Raw genomic sequence first — 19509 nt, forward strand, 5'->3', positions numbered from 1 at the left:
GCGCCCTCGCGCGCGCCCGCGTGTATGTGTGTATGTGTGCGCGCGCGCGCGTGTGTATGTTGTTATTATTATCCCGCCTGCCTGCTCTCCGCGCCGCTCCGCTCAGAATGGCCAGATTCACCCAGACTGAAGCGAGAAGGCAGCAGCAGCAGCAGCTTCAGCACCACCACCACCACCACCACCAGCCTCCTCCGCCGCCTCCTCCGCCTCATCATCAGCCCCAGACCCAGCCTCAGCCTGCCCACGCCAACGCGCTCCTCAGCGGACCGGGGGCAGCACCGAGCCAGCCGCCAGCGCTCGTCGTCGCGCAGCAGCCCCAGTACGCCCAGATCACGTTCGCCAAACCCATGAGCGGCTCCGAGGCCGTGTCCATACACGCGGACGGCGGCACCATGAAAGACCAGGACGCCATAAAGCTCTTCATAGGACAGATCCCGCGCAACCTCGAGGAGAAGGACCTCAAGCCCCTGTTCGAGCAGTTTGGCAAAATCCACGAGCTCACCGTCCTGAAGGACCGCTACACCGGCATGCACAAAGGTATGGGGGGGGGTGTACATCTGTGTGTTGGGTTTTTTTAAAGGGGGGGGGGGGTTATTATGTATTTTAACAATGCATATGCTCGTGCGTAACCGATTATCCAAACGGACTGTTGCTCTCTCTCTGTTGATCGATTCCTCCTCGCTCGTGCACACTTATTAATAAGTGACTTATTACACTTCTCAGGCTCGCGATCTTTTTGTGCATTACGGTTTAAAAGATGATTCGTGTCAAATAACGAACCTTGACGCGCTGTTTTCTGTCGTTGCTTTTTCTTTTTTTTTTTTAATGAAAGCAGCCCGTGCACGAGTCACGAGCTTACTAACGCACCAACAGTGGCTCTCATGCACGCTCGTGGTCACTCCCACTCGCACATTTTGCACGGTGTGCGCGCGTGTATATGTGTGTGCGTTTGCGCTCGCGGAAGTAGGGCAGCCCCGCGCGCACATAATGCATATGATTTAGGAGCCCCCCCACCATCCACAACCAAATAACCCCCCCCCACACACACACACACACACAATCCCACATCCACCGCCCCCCCCCTCCTTGTTTCTACTCGCCATCCTTCTTCATCCATCTATAGGATGGAAGACTTTGTTTCATAGGAGAGCGTGACGCTGTTGCATCGCGCGCGCGAGACACGGGCGCTCGAGCAATGTTTTTTTCTTCTTTATTATTTTTTATTATAATTCTTTATTATTTTATTTTTTAACGACGTACAGGAAGGACGTGTTGATTCTCTTGAAACGTATAAAAACGTAAAAGCTTAAAAAAACGGAGCACGAGCGCCTTTTTTGGCTTATAGTACAAACAAACAGGGTTGTAACAGCATGACTGTGTGATATAAGATTTGTGTGTGTGTGTGTGTGTGTGTTGGTGGTGGTGGTGGTGGTGGTGGGGGGGCATGAACAATACATCAGGCCATACCACACTCTTATTACTATCTATGCATTGTTAGCTACAGGGTCTTCATGGGGAACAGCACAGCTACTCCACTTGTATGCTCAGAAGGCACATGCCTGTTACATAATCACTCGTTTTAGAGGAGTGTTTTTCAGCCTAACCTCTGTCTGCTGCCTCTCTAGCATACGGTCAGTTACCATGGACAACAATTTCAGCATTTTCCCTGAGCTTAGAAAAGGGCAGAAACCCCACTGGTTTAAAACACACTCATAAAAGAAGTCAGTAGGCAGCTGAAGCTTCAGCATCTGCCCAGTGGCCATTGTTATAAAGACCCCTTTCCCAGAAAAGCTTGGTCGCTGCATGTCCGCCACTGAATCTACAGTTTATGACCACTGAAAATGAGCGTGGAAAAGACATCCAGCAGAGTCACAGTAAAAATAAAAGTGTATTACCCTGCCTTATGCCTAATGATTCTGGGTAGGCTCAGAATCCACTGCAACCCTGATCAGGAAGAATTGTATAAGAAGATGGATAGAGGACATTAATGGGCAATGAACACAGCATTGAAATGGGTGGTGCAGCTGTCTAAGTGCTGGCCCTGTCATCAGAAGATCACAGGTGATTTGATTCCTGGCAATCCACAGCCATCTGTGGCCTGATGCACGCTGCTAGCCATCACTAGACACACATGCTGGCCTTCACTTTCTCAGCACTGGTGGGAGTTGTGTTTAATAAAGGGGGCCTAGCGGTTGCACACCTTAGCTGTTCCAAACCTGGCTGGTGCGCCCTCTAGAGGTTGAAAAATTTTCTTCCGCTGCACCTAAAGCTCCGCCTCAATTGATGCAGATGTGAAGCAGAAACACCTCTGATTGGCTATTCAAGCTCCACCTCGGGAGGCTAAAAATCTCTCCAACTGTCGACTTCAACTGATGAAAGAATCTACAGACTCGAGACAGCCAGCACAGACTGACAGTCAGGGCTAGTGGAACCCCGGCTTTACTCCCCGGCTTAGCATATCGTGTATCACAATTGCCTAGCCCTACATGTACCAACACACACACACACACACACACACACACACACACACACACACGTATCGTGTGTGTATAGGATTAGATAGACAAATGAAGAAATGCAGGATGTCTGATTCAGTCTCCCCCTCTCTCTCTCTCTCTCTCTCTCTCTCTCTCTCTGTGTCTCCATCCCTCACACACACCGCTGCTCCATGTTGTCTACCTGTTTAATTGTTACACTATTGCTGCGTTAGTGTTGAAATCATATTGATTTGCAATTCAGGACAGCATGTTACAGTACATTAAATAATACAAAATCAATGCAGTAATAGTGAGAGCAGCTTAGTTACAGAGACACTCTGTGTTTGGGGCTTTATACCCCTCTAGCCCACGTCTGGTTTTAGACAAGGTGTCAATAGGTTCACTTACATCTGCACCAGGGAGTCTGATTCTATTGCCATTCTATTCTTTGGGGACTAGATAAGCTGTGTGTGTGCACTTGCACATTTGTGTCAGCAGTGGGTGCAACTTAAAGTAGTTGAAGACATTGATTAGAAGGGCTGTCCACAAATATTTGGACATAGTTTATAGTCACTGTCACACATAAAAATATCTCTATTTTTCACTTTTTGAAATTCTACCAAAATGAATGAACAAACACTCCTCAGACTTACATTTATATACATTTAAAATGTATATAATACATACATCTTTTTATATTGACTTCCACTGAAAGGTAAGAATCAGACGTCTCTTTCATCAAACACTTCTAAACTAGGCAAAAACGGACAATAATAAACTAATACATGAGGTGGGGTAGAGTAAGCGGTATGACCCTTCCTCAGTGATTAAATGCAGCAGTGCTCGCTTATAGGTCATTTTGTCTTTGTGAATATAATAGAGATGGGCCAATCAGTGTTTTTGAGACCACAGTCTTTCAGCTTCATTGGTTGTTCGCCAATACCGATCAAGGGGTGTGGCTTTTCAGGCAAACTTGGTAATGCAGTATCGTTCTGGGTTTCTGTGTCCAGTGTTTCATGCGCTGTTTCTCCAGATGAGATGTACTTTACTTTTTGGAATCGTCCACATTTAAAACACTGTCGAACTCTGTTGAAGTCTGTGAATTTTCATGCATTTTCTGTGGAACTCAGATATTAGGTAGTCAGATATTATAAACAAAAAAAGGATGATTCTGGCAACATTCTGTGATCACTTGGAGTGGATGGATTTCAACACTGGCTTTAAAGGGTCTCTGCAGGTGTGAGCGAGGTTCGCTTTGGCATCTGGTGGTTGAACAAGGAACCACAGATCCTGTGACCTCGTGCAACGCTGCAGCAACTGGGTCAAATGATATGACCAGTTCTTGTAATTGGCAAAATTATCTGCTGATCTGCAAATTCAGCATATTTCATCTGATATTTTGAGCTGATCCACCTTTCAATCTCTAGAATATTACGATATAGAACGATGCTCACATGAAAAACAACTTGCAAATGGCTTTAAAGATGATTTTTACAGAAAGGAAAGCAAAGACCAAATTAAATCTCCCTGTTCTGCTTGTTTGTTTTGATGCTGCTCCTAATCATGGTGGCCTACATCACCTAAATTTCCTTTGTTAAACAATAGTGGATAGAAACTCGACTTATTTTACATTTTTCGGGGGAAATTTCATAATTGCGAAATAATATTTGCGAAATTCTGGCTACTGTCTCGTTTTTCTTTATCTCTCTCTCTCTCTCTCTCTCTCTCTCTCTCTCTCTCTCTCTCTCTCTCTCTCATCCCTTCACTTATCTCTGGTTATTACTTTCTTATTGTTAGTCTCACTTTTTTGCTTCAGCTTTTTCTCTTTCGCTCTCTCTCCCGCTCTTACAGTCTTTGTATTTTTTATTTGTCTTGTTCTCTCTCTCGTGCTCATTCTCTCATCTCTTACTTCCTCATTCTTTCTTCCTACCTCACACTCACACTGTCTCTCTCTGTCTCTCTCTTTTATTCCTACTCTCACATTTCCTCCCCCCCTCCATTTATGAGTGTTTGGCTTGGACGGAGCTCGTTTTTAACACCTCGTCCTCGTATCCAGCAGTGTGTATCATTAATTTATCAGGTAATCTGGCATTAGCAGAGCGTTCAGCGCAGAGGCGCCGGCCGCTGGAGTGGAGAGCCGGCGTGTGTCCATCATGCAGAAGTAATGACGCGCTCAGGCCTTCACACAGCCGCTGGTAAATATTGTAATAAGCAATTACCTTTTAACCCTCCCAGCTCCCCCTGTGGCGTCTACCTGCTAGCTGCACTGCCTCCAGACTCAGGCTTTTAATGATCTACATACTCACGCCTAGATCAACCCGAACTTCTTTTACTGTTCTAATCCTACTGATGATAAAATAGCTGCTGCATTTTAATGGTCAGCGGGAGCCAGTGAGTGCACACACACACACACAACACATACACACACAAAGCCCTCCACAGCAAGTAAGGCGTCTTTAATAAAACACCCTCTTCTTATAGACACACAAATCAAGATTGCTGTTTGGAAAAATTTGAGATGTTTGTTTCCATTTTATTCCGTTTTGATTTCAATTTTATTTAATCAGTTTTTATTTTATTTCATTTATTTATTATCAGTTATTTTGTATTATTATTTATATATCATTTGATTTCATTTTGGTATTTTATACAATATATTATTATTTTTATGTTTTTTATACATTTTAATCAAATTTATGTATCCTAAATATCCTACATTATTTATAGGATACATTTTATTTTATTTAAAGGTTTATTATGTAATTAAAGCAACATTATGTAGCATTTTTATCTTTATAGAACAGCTTCAGAATCATTGTGCTTCTCCACTGACCTGTAATAGAGAATGGCCTTGCTGTTGTTGCTATTCCAGGTTTCTATGTAACAAAGCGGGAAGGGTAACACTGACTCTAGAATCTGACTCATATTAGTGTATTTACTGTAATACTGTAATTACTGTAATATTACTCTACCACTTCTTTTTATTACTCAGTAATAATCTGTATCCGTATTATTTCAAATCCCTCAGCTTGTCCAGAAAAACTAGTACTTCAATGGTGGCTTGAGGTGCAAATTACACTTCTTGTGACTGTAGGGGGAAGCCCTGTAGCAAGAAATGCCAGTTTTCCATAGTGTTGCTTTAATACACTTTAAAATGAATACATTTAAGTAGAATTCATTACTTAAGTACTTACATATGTAATTACCCACTGAATTATAGGGCTGCATTTATGTGTAGTCTATCAATGAAGCTAAAGTTGGCAAACATTGGTATTCAAACACTGTAACTGCATGAATTATGATAAGTAATTGAACAACATGGCGATATCACCATGTCTCCATGCATTATTACAACCCTACTGAGTTACACAGTTAATGACACTCACAGATGCATGTTTTCTCACTTTTTGTTAAATGAAAGAGTGTGATGATTTAGATGTCAACATTGCTTGCAGTGCTGTTTACACCACCATTCCCTACAGTCCATTTGGGAAAACTAAGCAGCCCATTTTGAGTTCACTGTTTTTGTGTTGACACTGAAACTGAAAACACATCCATATACCCACCTATTCAGACTGCAGCTGTTTAGCCCCGCCCCCTAACGCAGATGTTTAATGAGAGTTTTGGCTCAGACTGTGGTGCTTCACAGCTAGCGTTAGCTTTAAGCCTTTTTTAGTCTTGATTCCATTCTTTTGAAGTAGCCGTTGTGCTCAGCCTTGAATGGCCTTCTCAAGCAGGGGTGGCACGATACCACTTTTTCATGTCTGATACTGATACCAATACCACAACCTTGAGCATCAGCTGATACCGATCCAGCAATCCAACACTTTTTTCCTTCTCTTAACCCAGTTTGGAAGACCTATTACCCAATCCCAGATCATATGAACTGCCCCTATTACTAACAATGCCCCTAACACCTCTGACACATGTAAAGCCAGCCACTGCCTCTTTTTGAACTGCTGCTGATGCGGAGGAAAGCGCTCAGAGGAAAGCACGGCTTCCCAGCTCTGATTCAACAGCTATTAGAAGCCTGTGCACATCACTAGGAGTGATGTGGGGAGGAAGTGCCATCAAACCACCTGAGAGAGCAAGGCCAATTGTGCTCTCCCAGACTCTGGCTGCTGATGGCAAGCAGCATAGATTTGAACCAGGAAGATACCTGCTTTTATTGCTCTGTTTTACTTTTGTTATCACCAACTTTTTTTTTTTTGCTAATGGAAGCATTTACGCTAATAATAGCTGTCCCAGTGGATATACTGTAGTTTGGGGGGCGTTCATAATTCTAATACAGTTCTTACAGTGAGAATATTTTAGGGTATTTGTGTAGATCCCTCTGTTTTGGTGCCTTTTGTGGGAGGAAAAGTAATAAAGAAGCTTTTATAGACTTTCAACCCCCACACCACAAAAACCTTCATTTCACTTTCATTTTATACCCCCTTCTGTCTGTTCCCCCAACACTCTCCTCTCCTTGCCAAATCCAGGCCGGTTGGAGGCGTTATCAAAAGGGGGGTTGTGGATTTTAATTGAAGTTGATAAGGACAGAAGATACCTATTACCTCTGTCCCCATAGTGCAGTATTGATTTGCGTTTGATACAGGCCAGATACCGGCGTGACGAAGAACAGCTGAAGGTTTCACTCAGAACACCTAACTCAGAGTCCCTATGGAAATCCCTCCTCCGCCCAAGAAAACAGTGCTGTAGCCACTCCAGGATTGGTGCTGAGTTTGCTAATTGAACGCATGCCGACAGAACATACTGTCCATATGGTGTCCATGTCCATTAAACATGACCGAGCTTTTCATAAGCCCAAATTTGATATGGTTCTTGTATTTTTTACTCTAAAAGATTCCGTAGATATTTTTACTTACACTATATAGGCCAGAAAATATGGGCTTATAAACAAAAATCACAGAAGCTGGGAGCTAAAAGACTTTAAATTTCTGTATTCAGAGTCTCTCCTCACACTGCGTTAAAGAAGACCTATATTGCTGAGGTGCTCCTGGGCTGTCTTACATGTACAGCCTGTTTAAGGCCTCTCTACCAATGTTCTATGATGTTAAGGTCAGGGCACTGTGAGGGCCTTTCAAAACCTTCAGTTTGTGTCTCTTCAGATGTTCTATGGCCATTTAACAGATGTATCCATGATTTCTTGGTATTTTGTGGAATCCATTTTCTGCTCTCCACCTATGCAATATTGGCCACTGTCAGCAACACAACCCCAAAACATGATAGATCCACCCCCATGCTTCACAGTTGGCAAGGTGTTCTTTTCATGAAATGCAATTGTTTCCTCATTATGGCCAAAGACTTCTATTTTGACTTACCACACTTCTCTAGATGTTCTGTTGGGTTTCTGCGAGTTTTGACAGCTGCAGTTCCCCTGAACAGCCTTTTCAAAATGACAGTCCGCATGGTAAAAACCATAAGCTACAAACACTTGACTACCTGCCTTGTGGGCATGAATTACGCTGATGCTGAAAATGCGCTGACATCAAAATTGTATTTTTTCATATTTTCGTGACTTTATTTTTTTAGCTTTAAAACACTTCAGTTAAAGTAGCAAATGCTCCCCCTTTCCTTTCTGTTTACCTTTTTAGAGGCAAGTGAATCATTTAGATTAACTGGCTGCACAGCAAAAAAATCGATAGATTAATCGATAGAAAAAGAGTCATTAGTGGCAGCCCTAATCAATTACATTCATTTTCAGATCTTTAGACAGTTGCTCATGTTTGACTAACCTTTTTAGTACAAGATTTGAAGAGTATAGGAAATCTGATACAGCGGACAGCTCCTAATTACTGTGGGTGAGATGTGTTTGTAACAAAAAATAAATAAATAAAATAATAATAAAAAAACTTCGCAACATTTAGGGTTTCCAAACCTTTTGCACAGCCCATAAAAAATATACTTTATTGATATTTAAAGAATTTAACATGTATTATATATATATATAAAGATTTTTTATATATAAATTATTATATATATATTTAAAGATTTGGCATAACCTTTGAATAAGATGTAAAAAAAATAATGACATAAAAACCTGGACTGGGCCTAATCCCCCCTTTACCATATACATAACTAGCCCCTTCATTGTTTTATTTGAGAAAAGTGATTAATTGTAATAATTGATGAGCTTAGGAACAACAGAAACACTTATTTAAGACGGATTAACAGCAAACATGTAAACTGGGAACAATTCTTAATAAAAATGTGCAACATGTTATGCATTTAAGCTCGGGCTATTCCCCCTAAATCCACCAGCTGACTAATTACAGCGTCACTCTGTCAGTTTACTAATCACATTTATTTTGTTATTAATGTGTTCACTTATTTGTTTATTTTACTAAGATCTATGCATTTCTGTAAATGGGAGTTTAGACTAGGCTCATGGTTAATCGTCGTTCTGCTGGATTGAACGTGTTGTTCAGTTGAGCTCAAGGGCCTGTAGAGAAAACCAGATGCAGCATGGAAAAAAATGCTGTAAATATATCCTCTGTGTGGGTGTGCTTGATTCTAAGAAGGTGGAATATAACCTCTGCACACAGTGTTTTACTCACAGCACAGCTTTAAATAGGACGTTCGCCTACCAAACTCTCTTAAAACAATAAAGTAACTGGATTACAGAATGTTTTTGGAGGTAGCTGAGTTGATTTTCGTCAAAAGTTCTTCTATATCTCCCTTTGGCCAACAGTACATATTGAATCCAGCCTCAGAAACATTAGTAAATGAGCTGCAGCTGGAATTTCTGAAATATTGTATTAAGAATTTAAGTCTTTGGCTTCTCCCCCTCAGTTTGTATACTGTTTATTCCCATCTGTAGGTTAGAATTCCCCCCAAAAAGCTGGCTTTTGACATTTGTGCTCTGAGCCCTTGCTGGGATTTGAACCTATGGTCTCCTCACACTTGATGAGCAGCAATTAGACTGTAGGGCCACCCTAGAGCTGCGAAATTACACTACAGAGTAAAACGGTTCAGAGTAAATCTACCCTGTGTAAATGTAGAGTGGCCCAGCTGCCAAACTGCCTGCCTGTCAAGAGACTGGAGATCATATGTTTGAATCCCATCAGCTCCACAGGCCTCCATGGTCAGAAAGCTTGAGCATGGGAAGGCCTCCTCCCATCTGATAGGGGGAGTTTTAACCCACACTTGGGAATAAACAGTAAACTAACCGACACTAAACATCTTAAAATACTATTGAAGCAATTTCAGCTGACACTCATTTTTAATGTTTTAGAGGCTCAACTCAATGTGTATTGTTGACCAAACTAAGACACAGGAGTAAAAGAATGTGAGTGTGACTTAACTAAGTTACTAAGTATCTGAAGTTCACTTCAAAAATGGTCCGTTTTTTCAGTTACCTTATCATTTTCAGTTGGCCTGACTTTTTCCAGCAGACACCCTTCCATTCATCTTTCTGTGAAGGAACAATATAGATGGCTGCTGTCACGGTGTGCTTACCTCTCTACCTGTAGTTTCCCCCCAGCACTTCCCCCAGTGGCCACATCTATAGTCTGCTATAGAAACAGAAAGAGGGCCCAGGTGTGCCCTTTGAATGCATAAGCATGGTAACCCCTTGTGCTTTCTCTAAATGGCATTCACAGTGTGTACGGGGGTTTGAGGATGTGTGTAAGCGAGAGAAAGGAAGAGAGAGAGAGAGAGAGAGAGAGAGAGAGAGGGAGTGATTAGTTCTACATGAGGTGGTCTGTGCACTCTTGACACACAGCTTTGCTTGGAGGGCCAAGGTTGGGCAGATTTGAATGTGACTGACTTAATTAAGGTTTACAGGTTCCGCTAGACTACTGCATATATAATGCCACTCATTACAAGGCAATTATACAGGAGCCGGGCGAGTATTGTTGTTGGAACAATGAGTGAGAAGGAGAGGAAGCTTTTTGAAAAGAAGCCTCTCTCCGGGGCTGGCGTGATTCGCCCCAAACTTTGCTTAATGAATCTCTGTGGCAGTGGTTTGATCTCCTAGGATTGTCACTCATGGGGAACGCTGCTTATTTCAGTGTGAAATATGATACACTCGTGTCTGATTCAGTAATGAATGACAAAATACAAAAGAAGTCCAGTGAGTCGGTGAGAAGGTTTCCAAATTTTTGAGGTGACATGATTTTTATTCATACGGCAGTTTCTTTTGATATTACTGCTTACTATTCAGTCTCTTCAGCACACACTTTAAAAAAGGGTTTTTTTTAGTTAAAAAAAACAGTGTTTCTACACTGTATGTCCAAATGTTTGTGGACACCCCTACTGATGAAGGCCTTCAGCTACTTTAAGTTACGTACCCATTGCTGACACTGATGTGCAGATGACACACATACAGCTTGCCCAATCCCTGTATTGAAGTATTGGCAGTTAATAGCAGATAGACATTGACGGCATTGAGCTGTGGAGCTTCTAGAACAGTGTTCTCTGGTATGCATCCTGACCTCACTAATGCTCTTGTCGCTGGTTGCAATCAAATCCTCACAGCAATGCTCCAAAAAAAAGCAGAAAGCTTTCTTCCCTGGACAGTAGAGACAATTACTCTAAAAGGGGGATATGCTTTGATTAAATGTGCTTGATTTTTGTAGAAAAAGCAATGAATGAGCAGGTGTCCCAATACCTTTGTCCATAGAGGCTGTATAGAACCATGACAGCAGATTTGGATGCTTAAATGCTTCCCTGCCTGGTTGATGAGTTCTAAATTCTCAATTCTTTTGTCAAAAATAAAAATGTAACAAAACTTCATGAACAGTTTGAAGCGTTCGGCTCAATAATGCACAAAAATATATTTTTTGGCTTGTTCTGGCTACTATGCTTGCTAATGTAGCAATCAATTGCCAATGGATTATCAGCCATTTATACAAACTGCATGCATAAGTCATGTTACTGACATTAAATGGCATACATGACATCCATGATAATGGTCAAAAATACAGACAAAATTCAGGCTGGTTTGCTATTTGCGGCACTTCTCTACATTTTTATAGATAGCAGGACCTCATACAGTGTCAGGAACCACACCAGCACCTCTATTTAAATCTATTTGCAAGATTATTTAATAGATCCACACAGTTTGAGGCCAGTGCTTGATGATTTAGGCCTGCGGTTTGCAGGGCGCTTCTACTACTAATCAGAAAGGATGAGGCCAGCTACTGGGCACAGAAAGAGAGCGAGAGGGAAAGAGAGACAGAGATGGAGGCATTAGTGCTGAGCCGTGGAGAAGAAGGGACACTGTCTGACTAGGTCGAGGGCACAGGGTGATGCTCAGCAAGAATTACCCTCACACACAGACACACACACATACCACGGATTTGCTCCAAACTGCTGAGACACGTAGCCCTTTACTGTGCGACTGTGTAGTAGCCATGGAAAATTCTCTGGACGTAGTTGATAGGGGCGGTGGGGGGAGAAGGATGTGTGCAAGGGTGTGTGTTTTCTGGCCAGTGTTAGCAATGTCTGTGCCAATTTGCCTTTGATCCCTGACTGACACACTGCTATAGACCACTGCTGCCCCACTGTTCAAGCTCAAGGCCTTGCAGTCATTAGCTTGGTTGCTAAACCTCGCTTGCTCGCCAGGACCACTGCCCTCAGCCTCACTCAGCTTACAGCTCTCCACAGCCTGCTGCACATACATACAGATCACGACTTTAAAAGTCTGACTCATCCTCTGGAAGTTAGACTTCTCGTGTTCTAGATTTCAAACTTGGAAAGAGATGGAAATGGTACAGAACAGCGGTGCAGAACACCTGCAGCGTGACTAGTGTTGTTCGTACACAGTAAAATCAGTGGTGATTTAGTCTAGACTGTCAAAAGCTACCTTTCTCTTGTAGCAAAAGCTATCTTTCTCTTTGTTTTCCCAAAAAATCTCACTTATGGTGTTTGTATGGGCTTACGTACCAGAAATAGCCATTTTAATTAATGTAGCCAATGGAAATGAATTCTGACATAACAATTTTCCAACCTCTCTTCATCTCTTAGAGTTGAACAGGCTGGTTTTGTTACTCTGGCCTTATACACCAGCCACTTCATTAAAACCACCTCTACACTTATATATATCTTGTTTCTACACTTATTGTCCATTAAATCAGCTCCGCTTACCATATAGGAGCATTTTGTAGTTCTATAATTACAGACTGTGGTCCATCTGTTTCTCTGCGTACTTGCACACTGTTAGCCTCCTTTTACCCTGTTCTTCAGTGCTCAGGACCACACAGGACCACTCCAGAGCAGGTAGGTATTATTCAGGTAGTGGGTCATTCTCAGCACTGCAGTGACACTGACATGGTGGTGGTGTGTTAGTAGTGTATGAGTGGATCAGATACGGCAGTGCTGCTGGAGTTTTTAAACAGCTCAGTGTCACTGGTGGACTGAGAGTAGTCCACCAACCAGAATGTCTACAAGGTAGGCCAACTAAGTAGGAGTGTTTAATAGAGTAGTGTAGACAGTGAGTGGTGACAGGGTTTAAAAACTCCAGTAGCACTGCTGTGTCTGATTGACTTTTACTCGTACCAGTGCAGCACACACCATCAGACACACCATCAAAATACTGCTTGCTCTGTGGCTGTCTTTTGGGGTCTTTTGAGGATGAAAGGAGGTTAACAAAGTATACAGGAAAACAGAACTATGTACTATGTGAGGTGGAGCTGGATATAATGGTGTATACAGTGAGTGTAGAAACAAGGAGGTGGTTTTAATGAAATGGCTGGTTTCTGTATGTAAATGATTGAAACTACTTGAGAAGATCCAGTGTCATTTAGGAGAAGAGTAGACTGGATTTTCCTGGAAGTTTGATCTGTATACCATCTCTTTTCTAATGATATTTGGTTATTATGCCCTTCTTGAGTTGAAGTGGATGTGTTACTGCAGGAAACACACTAAAACGTGTAGGACAGGCGTATGCGAGGACGAGTGGTTTGGAACCACTGACCTTGCCCAATTTTACAGCTCCACAGTGACAGAGTTACTGTAACACTGATCACTCAACCAGCCACTTTCACACACTCCCCCAAGACAAGGCAATAAAAACATCAGGCTTGATGAATGTGTGCCATGGCCATTGGAAATCATTGACAGTGTGCCCGTGGTGGGAGCAGAGGCTTTGAATAGAGGTCATTGAAGTCTTGACCCCTCCTCCACAGTTCAGGGCCCCTTTCCTGGGCTTTGACCCAGCCACGAGTTGTCCTCTCAGGCTGATGAGCGAGCGGTCACCATCCACCTTCCACCTTTCTAGGACATCCAGTCCCCACCTTCCACGTATGGATCAAACTTCTAGCAGAACCAGCATGGAACCAGAAGATCCAGGCCTGATTGACAGCTCAGATCAATGCAGCTATCTACCCTGGGGGGCTTTTTTCATGCTCTGTCCCACGCCCCATGTCCCCCCTGAGGTTGGTGTGACCTCGCCAGGACGGTGACATGGGATCAAAGGGGCACTGGCGCTGCCCGAGGGAATTGGGTAAGCTCTTTAAAGGACTGATCTATCAGCTCAAGCCTGCGGGACCCAACAGAGCTCCGACTGGCTGCTGCTGAAGGACACAGAGAATGGGAATAAAGGAGTGGGACTGTTTTAGTGTCCCATATAGGGGATAGCAGAGAGGCATACATTGCTGTTGAGATGTTTGGGAGGACCTAGCTAATGTAGCAATAGTAGCCACCAATTTAGCCTTTCTTTGTACACTGATCAGCCATAACACTAAAACCACCCATGCGCATCATTGGGCCTTGGGTGCCCTTGAGCCTGTATCTGGGTCAGCGGTTATCCGGAGGTGTTGAGCACTTTTGGTAGCTACTGACCACTGCATCCCGGGGCACCTCACAGGACCTGCCTCTCTTTTTGGAGATGTTCTGACCCAGTCTGAACATCTAGTAATCACAGTTCCCAGCGGGCACCGGATGTCAATCTGATGTCAGAAAGACGTTGTACAGACAGAATTTTTAGTTCGAAAATTAAAATTGTGTTCATGGAAAAACCCAGCATTGGCTTGAAATCCAACTCCAACATTAGATAGATGTTGAATTTTGGTTGTGAATTTAAGGTCACCCAACAAAATTGGGTTGACAATAAGCTCCAACATTAGATTGCCGTTGAATTTTGTTTTTTTTTAACATCATAAAAACAAATCATCTAGTAGACGTTGGTATTTTACGTCAATATAACGTTGGCATGTGACGTTTAGCAGGGTTTTACATACTTAACAACATGACAGCTGTCGTCAGTATTCTGCAGCAAATTGACAGCAGCATTAGACGTTGTCCTGACTGAACTGACTGTTCAGTTGCTGCTTAATATGTAGACCCCACCTCTTGCTGGTTTCCATTGTAACTGTCATGGCGGGTTAGGCCAGACACAGAGCGATGAACACTCGCAGAGATGGACTCGAATGCAAGTAATATATTAAACAAAACAAGACAAACAAAAGGGGGCAAGTGAAGCAAAAAACGCAGCAGCTAAAGGGCACAAACGTGGATACAGTGATCAACATAACCAGAACATGGCATACAAGAAGGCAAAAACAAACAGACCTGAGACCGGGGGTTTACTGGGGTCCACTGTTGAGCCCTTCTCTGCTCCCGGGGCGCTGGGGTTGGTTGCCCATCACTTTGGGTGTGTGTGTACTCACTGCCCCTAGTTCACTAGTGTTTGTGTGTGTGTATGTTCACTACCACAGATGGGTTAAATGTGGAGGACACATTTCGCTGTACATTGTACAGTGACAAATATGTGCACCTTTTTTTACATCAGTGGTTTTAATATTATGACTGATCGCTGTACCTCTTAGTGGGGCTGTGTAAATAAAAAAACGTCCAATATTCTGTAATTCAGTGAACAAATTCACATTTGAATGTTGAATGTAAAAGTGCAGAGTGTTTTAAGCTACAGTAACTCCGCAGCTGCTCCTATCATGATTCAGTGGTGTTCATCACGCACAATGGCTAACAAACACACGGAAAAGTCTGTCACTGCCAGCTATAAATAAAAGAAAGCAATCCATTTCACCTTTAATTAGGTATCTAAATGTAAAGGGATATTTTCCAACATCAGACGGAGCAGAGCAGCTCTTTAGCGGCTCAGCCACTCTGAACAAAGCCATATGTTTACTTTTAATGCTTACAGACAGGAATAGCCTTCGTTCTTCTGCTGCTCTCGCCGCTCTGCTTCAGATGGGAGACTTTTAACCACAAGCCAGTTCTCTAAGTGGAAGCTAATACGCATGTCATGTTCATTTACGGACAAGCTACTAGTTTAGATGGTTTATAGAAGCATGTTCTATTTTGCTAGTTTGGCTAAGCAGCTGAACACACCGTAGACACTCACGCTATAGACTTTCCACTGCTCGCCATTTTGCTGGCCTGGCACACGAAATCACTAGTTTTTTAGGCGTGAGGGTTTTTTTCCGACACCTCACAACAAGTTTAAATACTGTTCACTGCTGAGGATGCTTGATATTTGTTGACCCATGCACATTAAACTGTTTAGACATTAAGATTAGGCCAGAACGCAGCCTAGCCCTGCTGAAAAATCCAGCAAGATCAAGACCCACTGCGTAAACTAGCTGGTTAAGCAGCTCCTGACCAGCCTATTGTATGTTTCCTATGCACGTACAACTATGTAGTATAGATAGTAAAGCTCAAACAGTGGACACTACTTTCCCACGACGCAATGCAAAACAGAAGAGAGAAGCTTCTCTGGAAAAATGAGCAAACAATGGTGGATAACGGTGATGGTTGCTGGAGAACTTGCGGTGACATATGTTGGCATAGCAACACTTTATCACTACCTGTTAGCATAAAAGGGGTTAGCACGTCAATAATTTGTGAAGTACGCAATTGAGGCACAGCCATAGTTGGGTTTCCTCTCGACTGATGAAGCAAGTGGTGTAGATCACCACGGTAAGATCCAAAGAGCTCTCTGAGGCCTTCAGAAAGATGGTTGTAGATGCAGATGAGTCTGGGAAGGGGTTTAGGAAGATCTCAGAACAGTTCAAATCAGCTGTTCCACTGTCCACTAAATCATTTAGAAGCAAAATGAGCCCCAACATGGCCAGGTCAGGTCATCCGAGCAGGGTCAGCCCAAGAACAGACCACAAGATCAGAACAGACCAAGCTTGTTTGGTCTCTTTCTGGCGGTAGAGGCTGTACTTTAGCATCACCTGTGGCATGAGCCGTTAGCAAATAACTGGTTTATGCTACCAAAGCCTTGGCTGATGTCTTTTTCTGACTCAATAGAAAAGTAATGGTGAGAAACCTTGGACAGGCATGGACACACTCCAGAACAAAATGAGCACATGGAGGTTGTTTGACTAAGCTGAACTTATTTAGACATTCATCGCAGTTGCGTTTTCTTTTTTTATGTTGAGCTAACAAAGTCCACACATGCTGACTCTACTCTCTTTGATTGAATGGGAATGTGTGGCTTAATTAAATTTTCATACAGCGGCCTATTTTTTGAGTGAAGGGGGTGTTATTTTGCGTCACGACATACTCACACACCACCTACACAAATTTCTCCCATTTTCTCTCCTTCTTTAAATATGTGTGTGTTGTGTGTGTGGAGTTACTGGGTTTTTCTCGCCGGCTCTGTGCCGTCGTGGAACACTTTGATCTGAGCTGGTGACATTAAAGTCAAACATCAAAGCTGCTTCCCTGCTATTACACTACGCCTCAGTCACTGCACAGCTCCACTCTCTCACTCTCTCTCTCTGATTCTCTCTCTCTCTCTCGCAAGCGCACGCTCACTCGCTCGCTCACTCGCTCTTCCTCTTGCTAAGACAGTCTCTTCAACATGGCTTCGCTTCAGGCTAATTAAGATGGAACAGGAAGAGAAGACGTCGTGTCTTCTTTGTTGTGGTTTGTCCATTCATGTCTTAATAAATAAATAGTGTGAGAGCTGCACATGCACATGTCTTTATTGTTGCTGATGTATGTGTGTATATACAGCACCCTCCATTATGTATGAGACAAAGGCAAGATTAAGGCACCCCGTTCAATCTCTTTGTCCTTTGTTTCTGTCTGGTAATTGTGCAATAAAGTGTGCAGAAGTGTTCTCTGTAGATCACTGGGGATATCTGGGGATAGGGACAGGGCAGCAAGACTAGCAAATTGCAGCTACAGATAGCGTGCAAGTGTTTGGGCACCCCTGATCGGACTGTGTGTTCTCTGGTCCCAGCTCCCAGGCTCTTAGAGCAAGTTCCTGGGTCTGGAACGCTAGTGTGAAAGTGCCCTAAGACATGAGAGTTAGAAACTTTCCAAGATAAATGCTTGTAGGATTTCTGTAAGGACATTCATAACCCCTGTTTAAACTACATAAGACTGATTCAATTCAAATTTCCAATCCAAATAAATGTATATATAATGAATGTCGTCACAAAGCAGCTTTAGAGAGATCCAGATCTGAGCTTTTTGTAGCAAGGGAATCGGCTCGAGAGGAAGATACCTTAAGAGGAACCAAGACTCAAAAGGCGAACCCATCCTCCTCTGGTCAATAATAATAATAAGCAAAACAGAAATGAAATCAACAATAAAACAACAACAGATGAATGAGCATAAGGATGAATCAATGCAAGGCCCCAGAGCAGGCCAGCGGGCAGCAGGGTATTGGAAAGCCAGGTCTGGCGGTACCAGGATGAAACATTTGGAACTGGGCATCTCAGTACATGAGAATGAGACAGAAAGAAAACTTTAGACTTTAGAGTGGTGGTGCACTGTTCTACTGTGCAGCGACACCTGCACAAATACAACGAAAGGACTTTTCTGCATCTTCACCACAAAATTCAGCCTCAAATGAACGTCTAGACAAGTTAAATGCATTTTGAAAACGAATCATGTGGGCTGCTAAAGTTAAAAAATGTACCGGGTTGGCACCAGTGAGCAAATGTACGTCTGGAAACAAAGGTGCAGAATTTCCTGAATAGAACACCTCTTCAACTTTTAAGCACAGGGCCAGTGATTCACCCCTGTGTTGCAGCCAGTGGCTAAGGGAACATTTTTTTGGTAGAGGCACGAATGGATTGAGTCAAATATCAGCAGGTACTGGAAGCAAACATCACACCATCTGTAAAATCCCAAAAAACTCCAGATAAAAAAGGGGTGGCTTCCGCAGCAGGATAGTGATCCTGTTTACACCTCAAAATCCACAGTGGACTAACTCAGGAGGTGCAAGCTGAAGGTTTTGCCATGACTCTCACAATCCCCAACTTTAACATGAACAGAATTCTGTGCATAAACCTCAAAGGAGCAGTCAATGCAAGGCGGCCTAAACATCTCACTGAACCAGAAGCCTTTTGCAAGGAAGAGTGGGTAGTGGCTGAAAATCCCCCAAACAAGAACTGAAAGACTCTTAGCTGCTATAAGAACCATTTACAAACTGCAATACTTGCCAAAAGGGGCTGTTGCTGTTGGATGGTGCTCCATCCGGTACTTTTGTGATGAGGTGGGGAGTTGAAATGAGGCGGGTGGTGATCATCCAATGTCCTGACCTTACTAATGCTCTTGTCTTCTTCCCTGGACATCAGCAGTAGAGACAGTGGCTCCAACACAAGCAGGATAAAACTCTTTTTTATTGCACTTGATTTCAGAGCAGGTGTCCCAATACTTTTGTCCATATCGTGTATTCTATTCGGGGATGCCCAGACGTCTGCATGTCACTGAATATTGCTACATACTGTGATTGTTATACTGCTTATAATGCATTCGGATCCACTGGTGAATCAGTGTGGTGCTATTATTAAAGATCCGCCTGGCCCTGATTCATCAAAACACTCACTGAAACACCTGGAACATCTGAGATTGCACAAGATGCTCAGAGCACAATTAAAAACATTTGTGACTGGTTATAATATATCATATATAATATACATATTTCACAGCATGTTGTAAATGCTAGCGTTGTGATTAGCACTGCAACAGCACTGCAGTGGCACTTCCTAAACAGCCCTCGATAAGAAATGTGTGTTAGCGAGGAAGTGAACTGTGTGAGAGAGCGAGACCATGTGTGCAGATTTGTTTGTATGTATGAGTGACAGAGCCTGTGTGTGTGTGT

General features: G+C 42.9%; 1 protein-coding gene across 1 annotated transcript in view; it reads left to right on the forward strand.

The window, feature by feature from the left end:
* LOC140546158 (CUGBP Elav-like family member 5) overlaps positions 1-19509 on the forward strand; it is a 195165-nt gene continuing 175656 nt past the window's right edge. The window contains exon 1 of the mRNA XM_072669342.1: positions 1-537. Within this exon, the coding sequence (XP_072525443.1) occupies positions 33-537 (505 nt within the window). The 5' untranslated portion in view covers positions 1-32. The remainder of the gene's footprint in view (positions 538-19509) is intronic.

This window comes from Salminus brasiliensis, chromosome 23, assembly GCF_030463535.1.
Source record: "Salminus brasiliensis chromosome 23, fSalBra1.hap2, whole genome shotgun sequence".
NCBI classification, from domain to species: domain Eukaryota; kingdom Metazoa; phylum Chordata; class Actinopteri; order Characiformes; family Bryconidae; genus Salminus; species Salminus brasiliensis.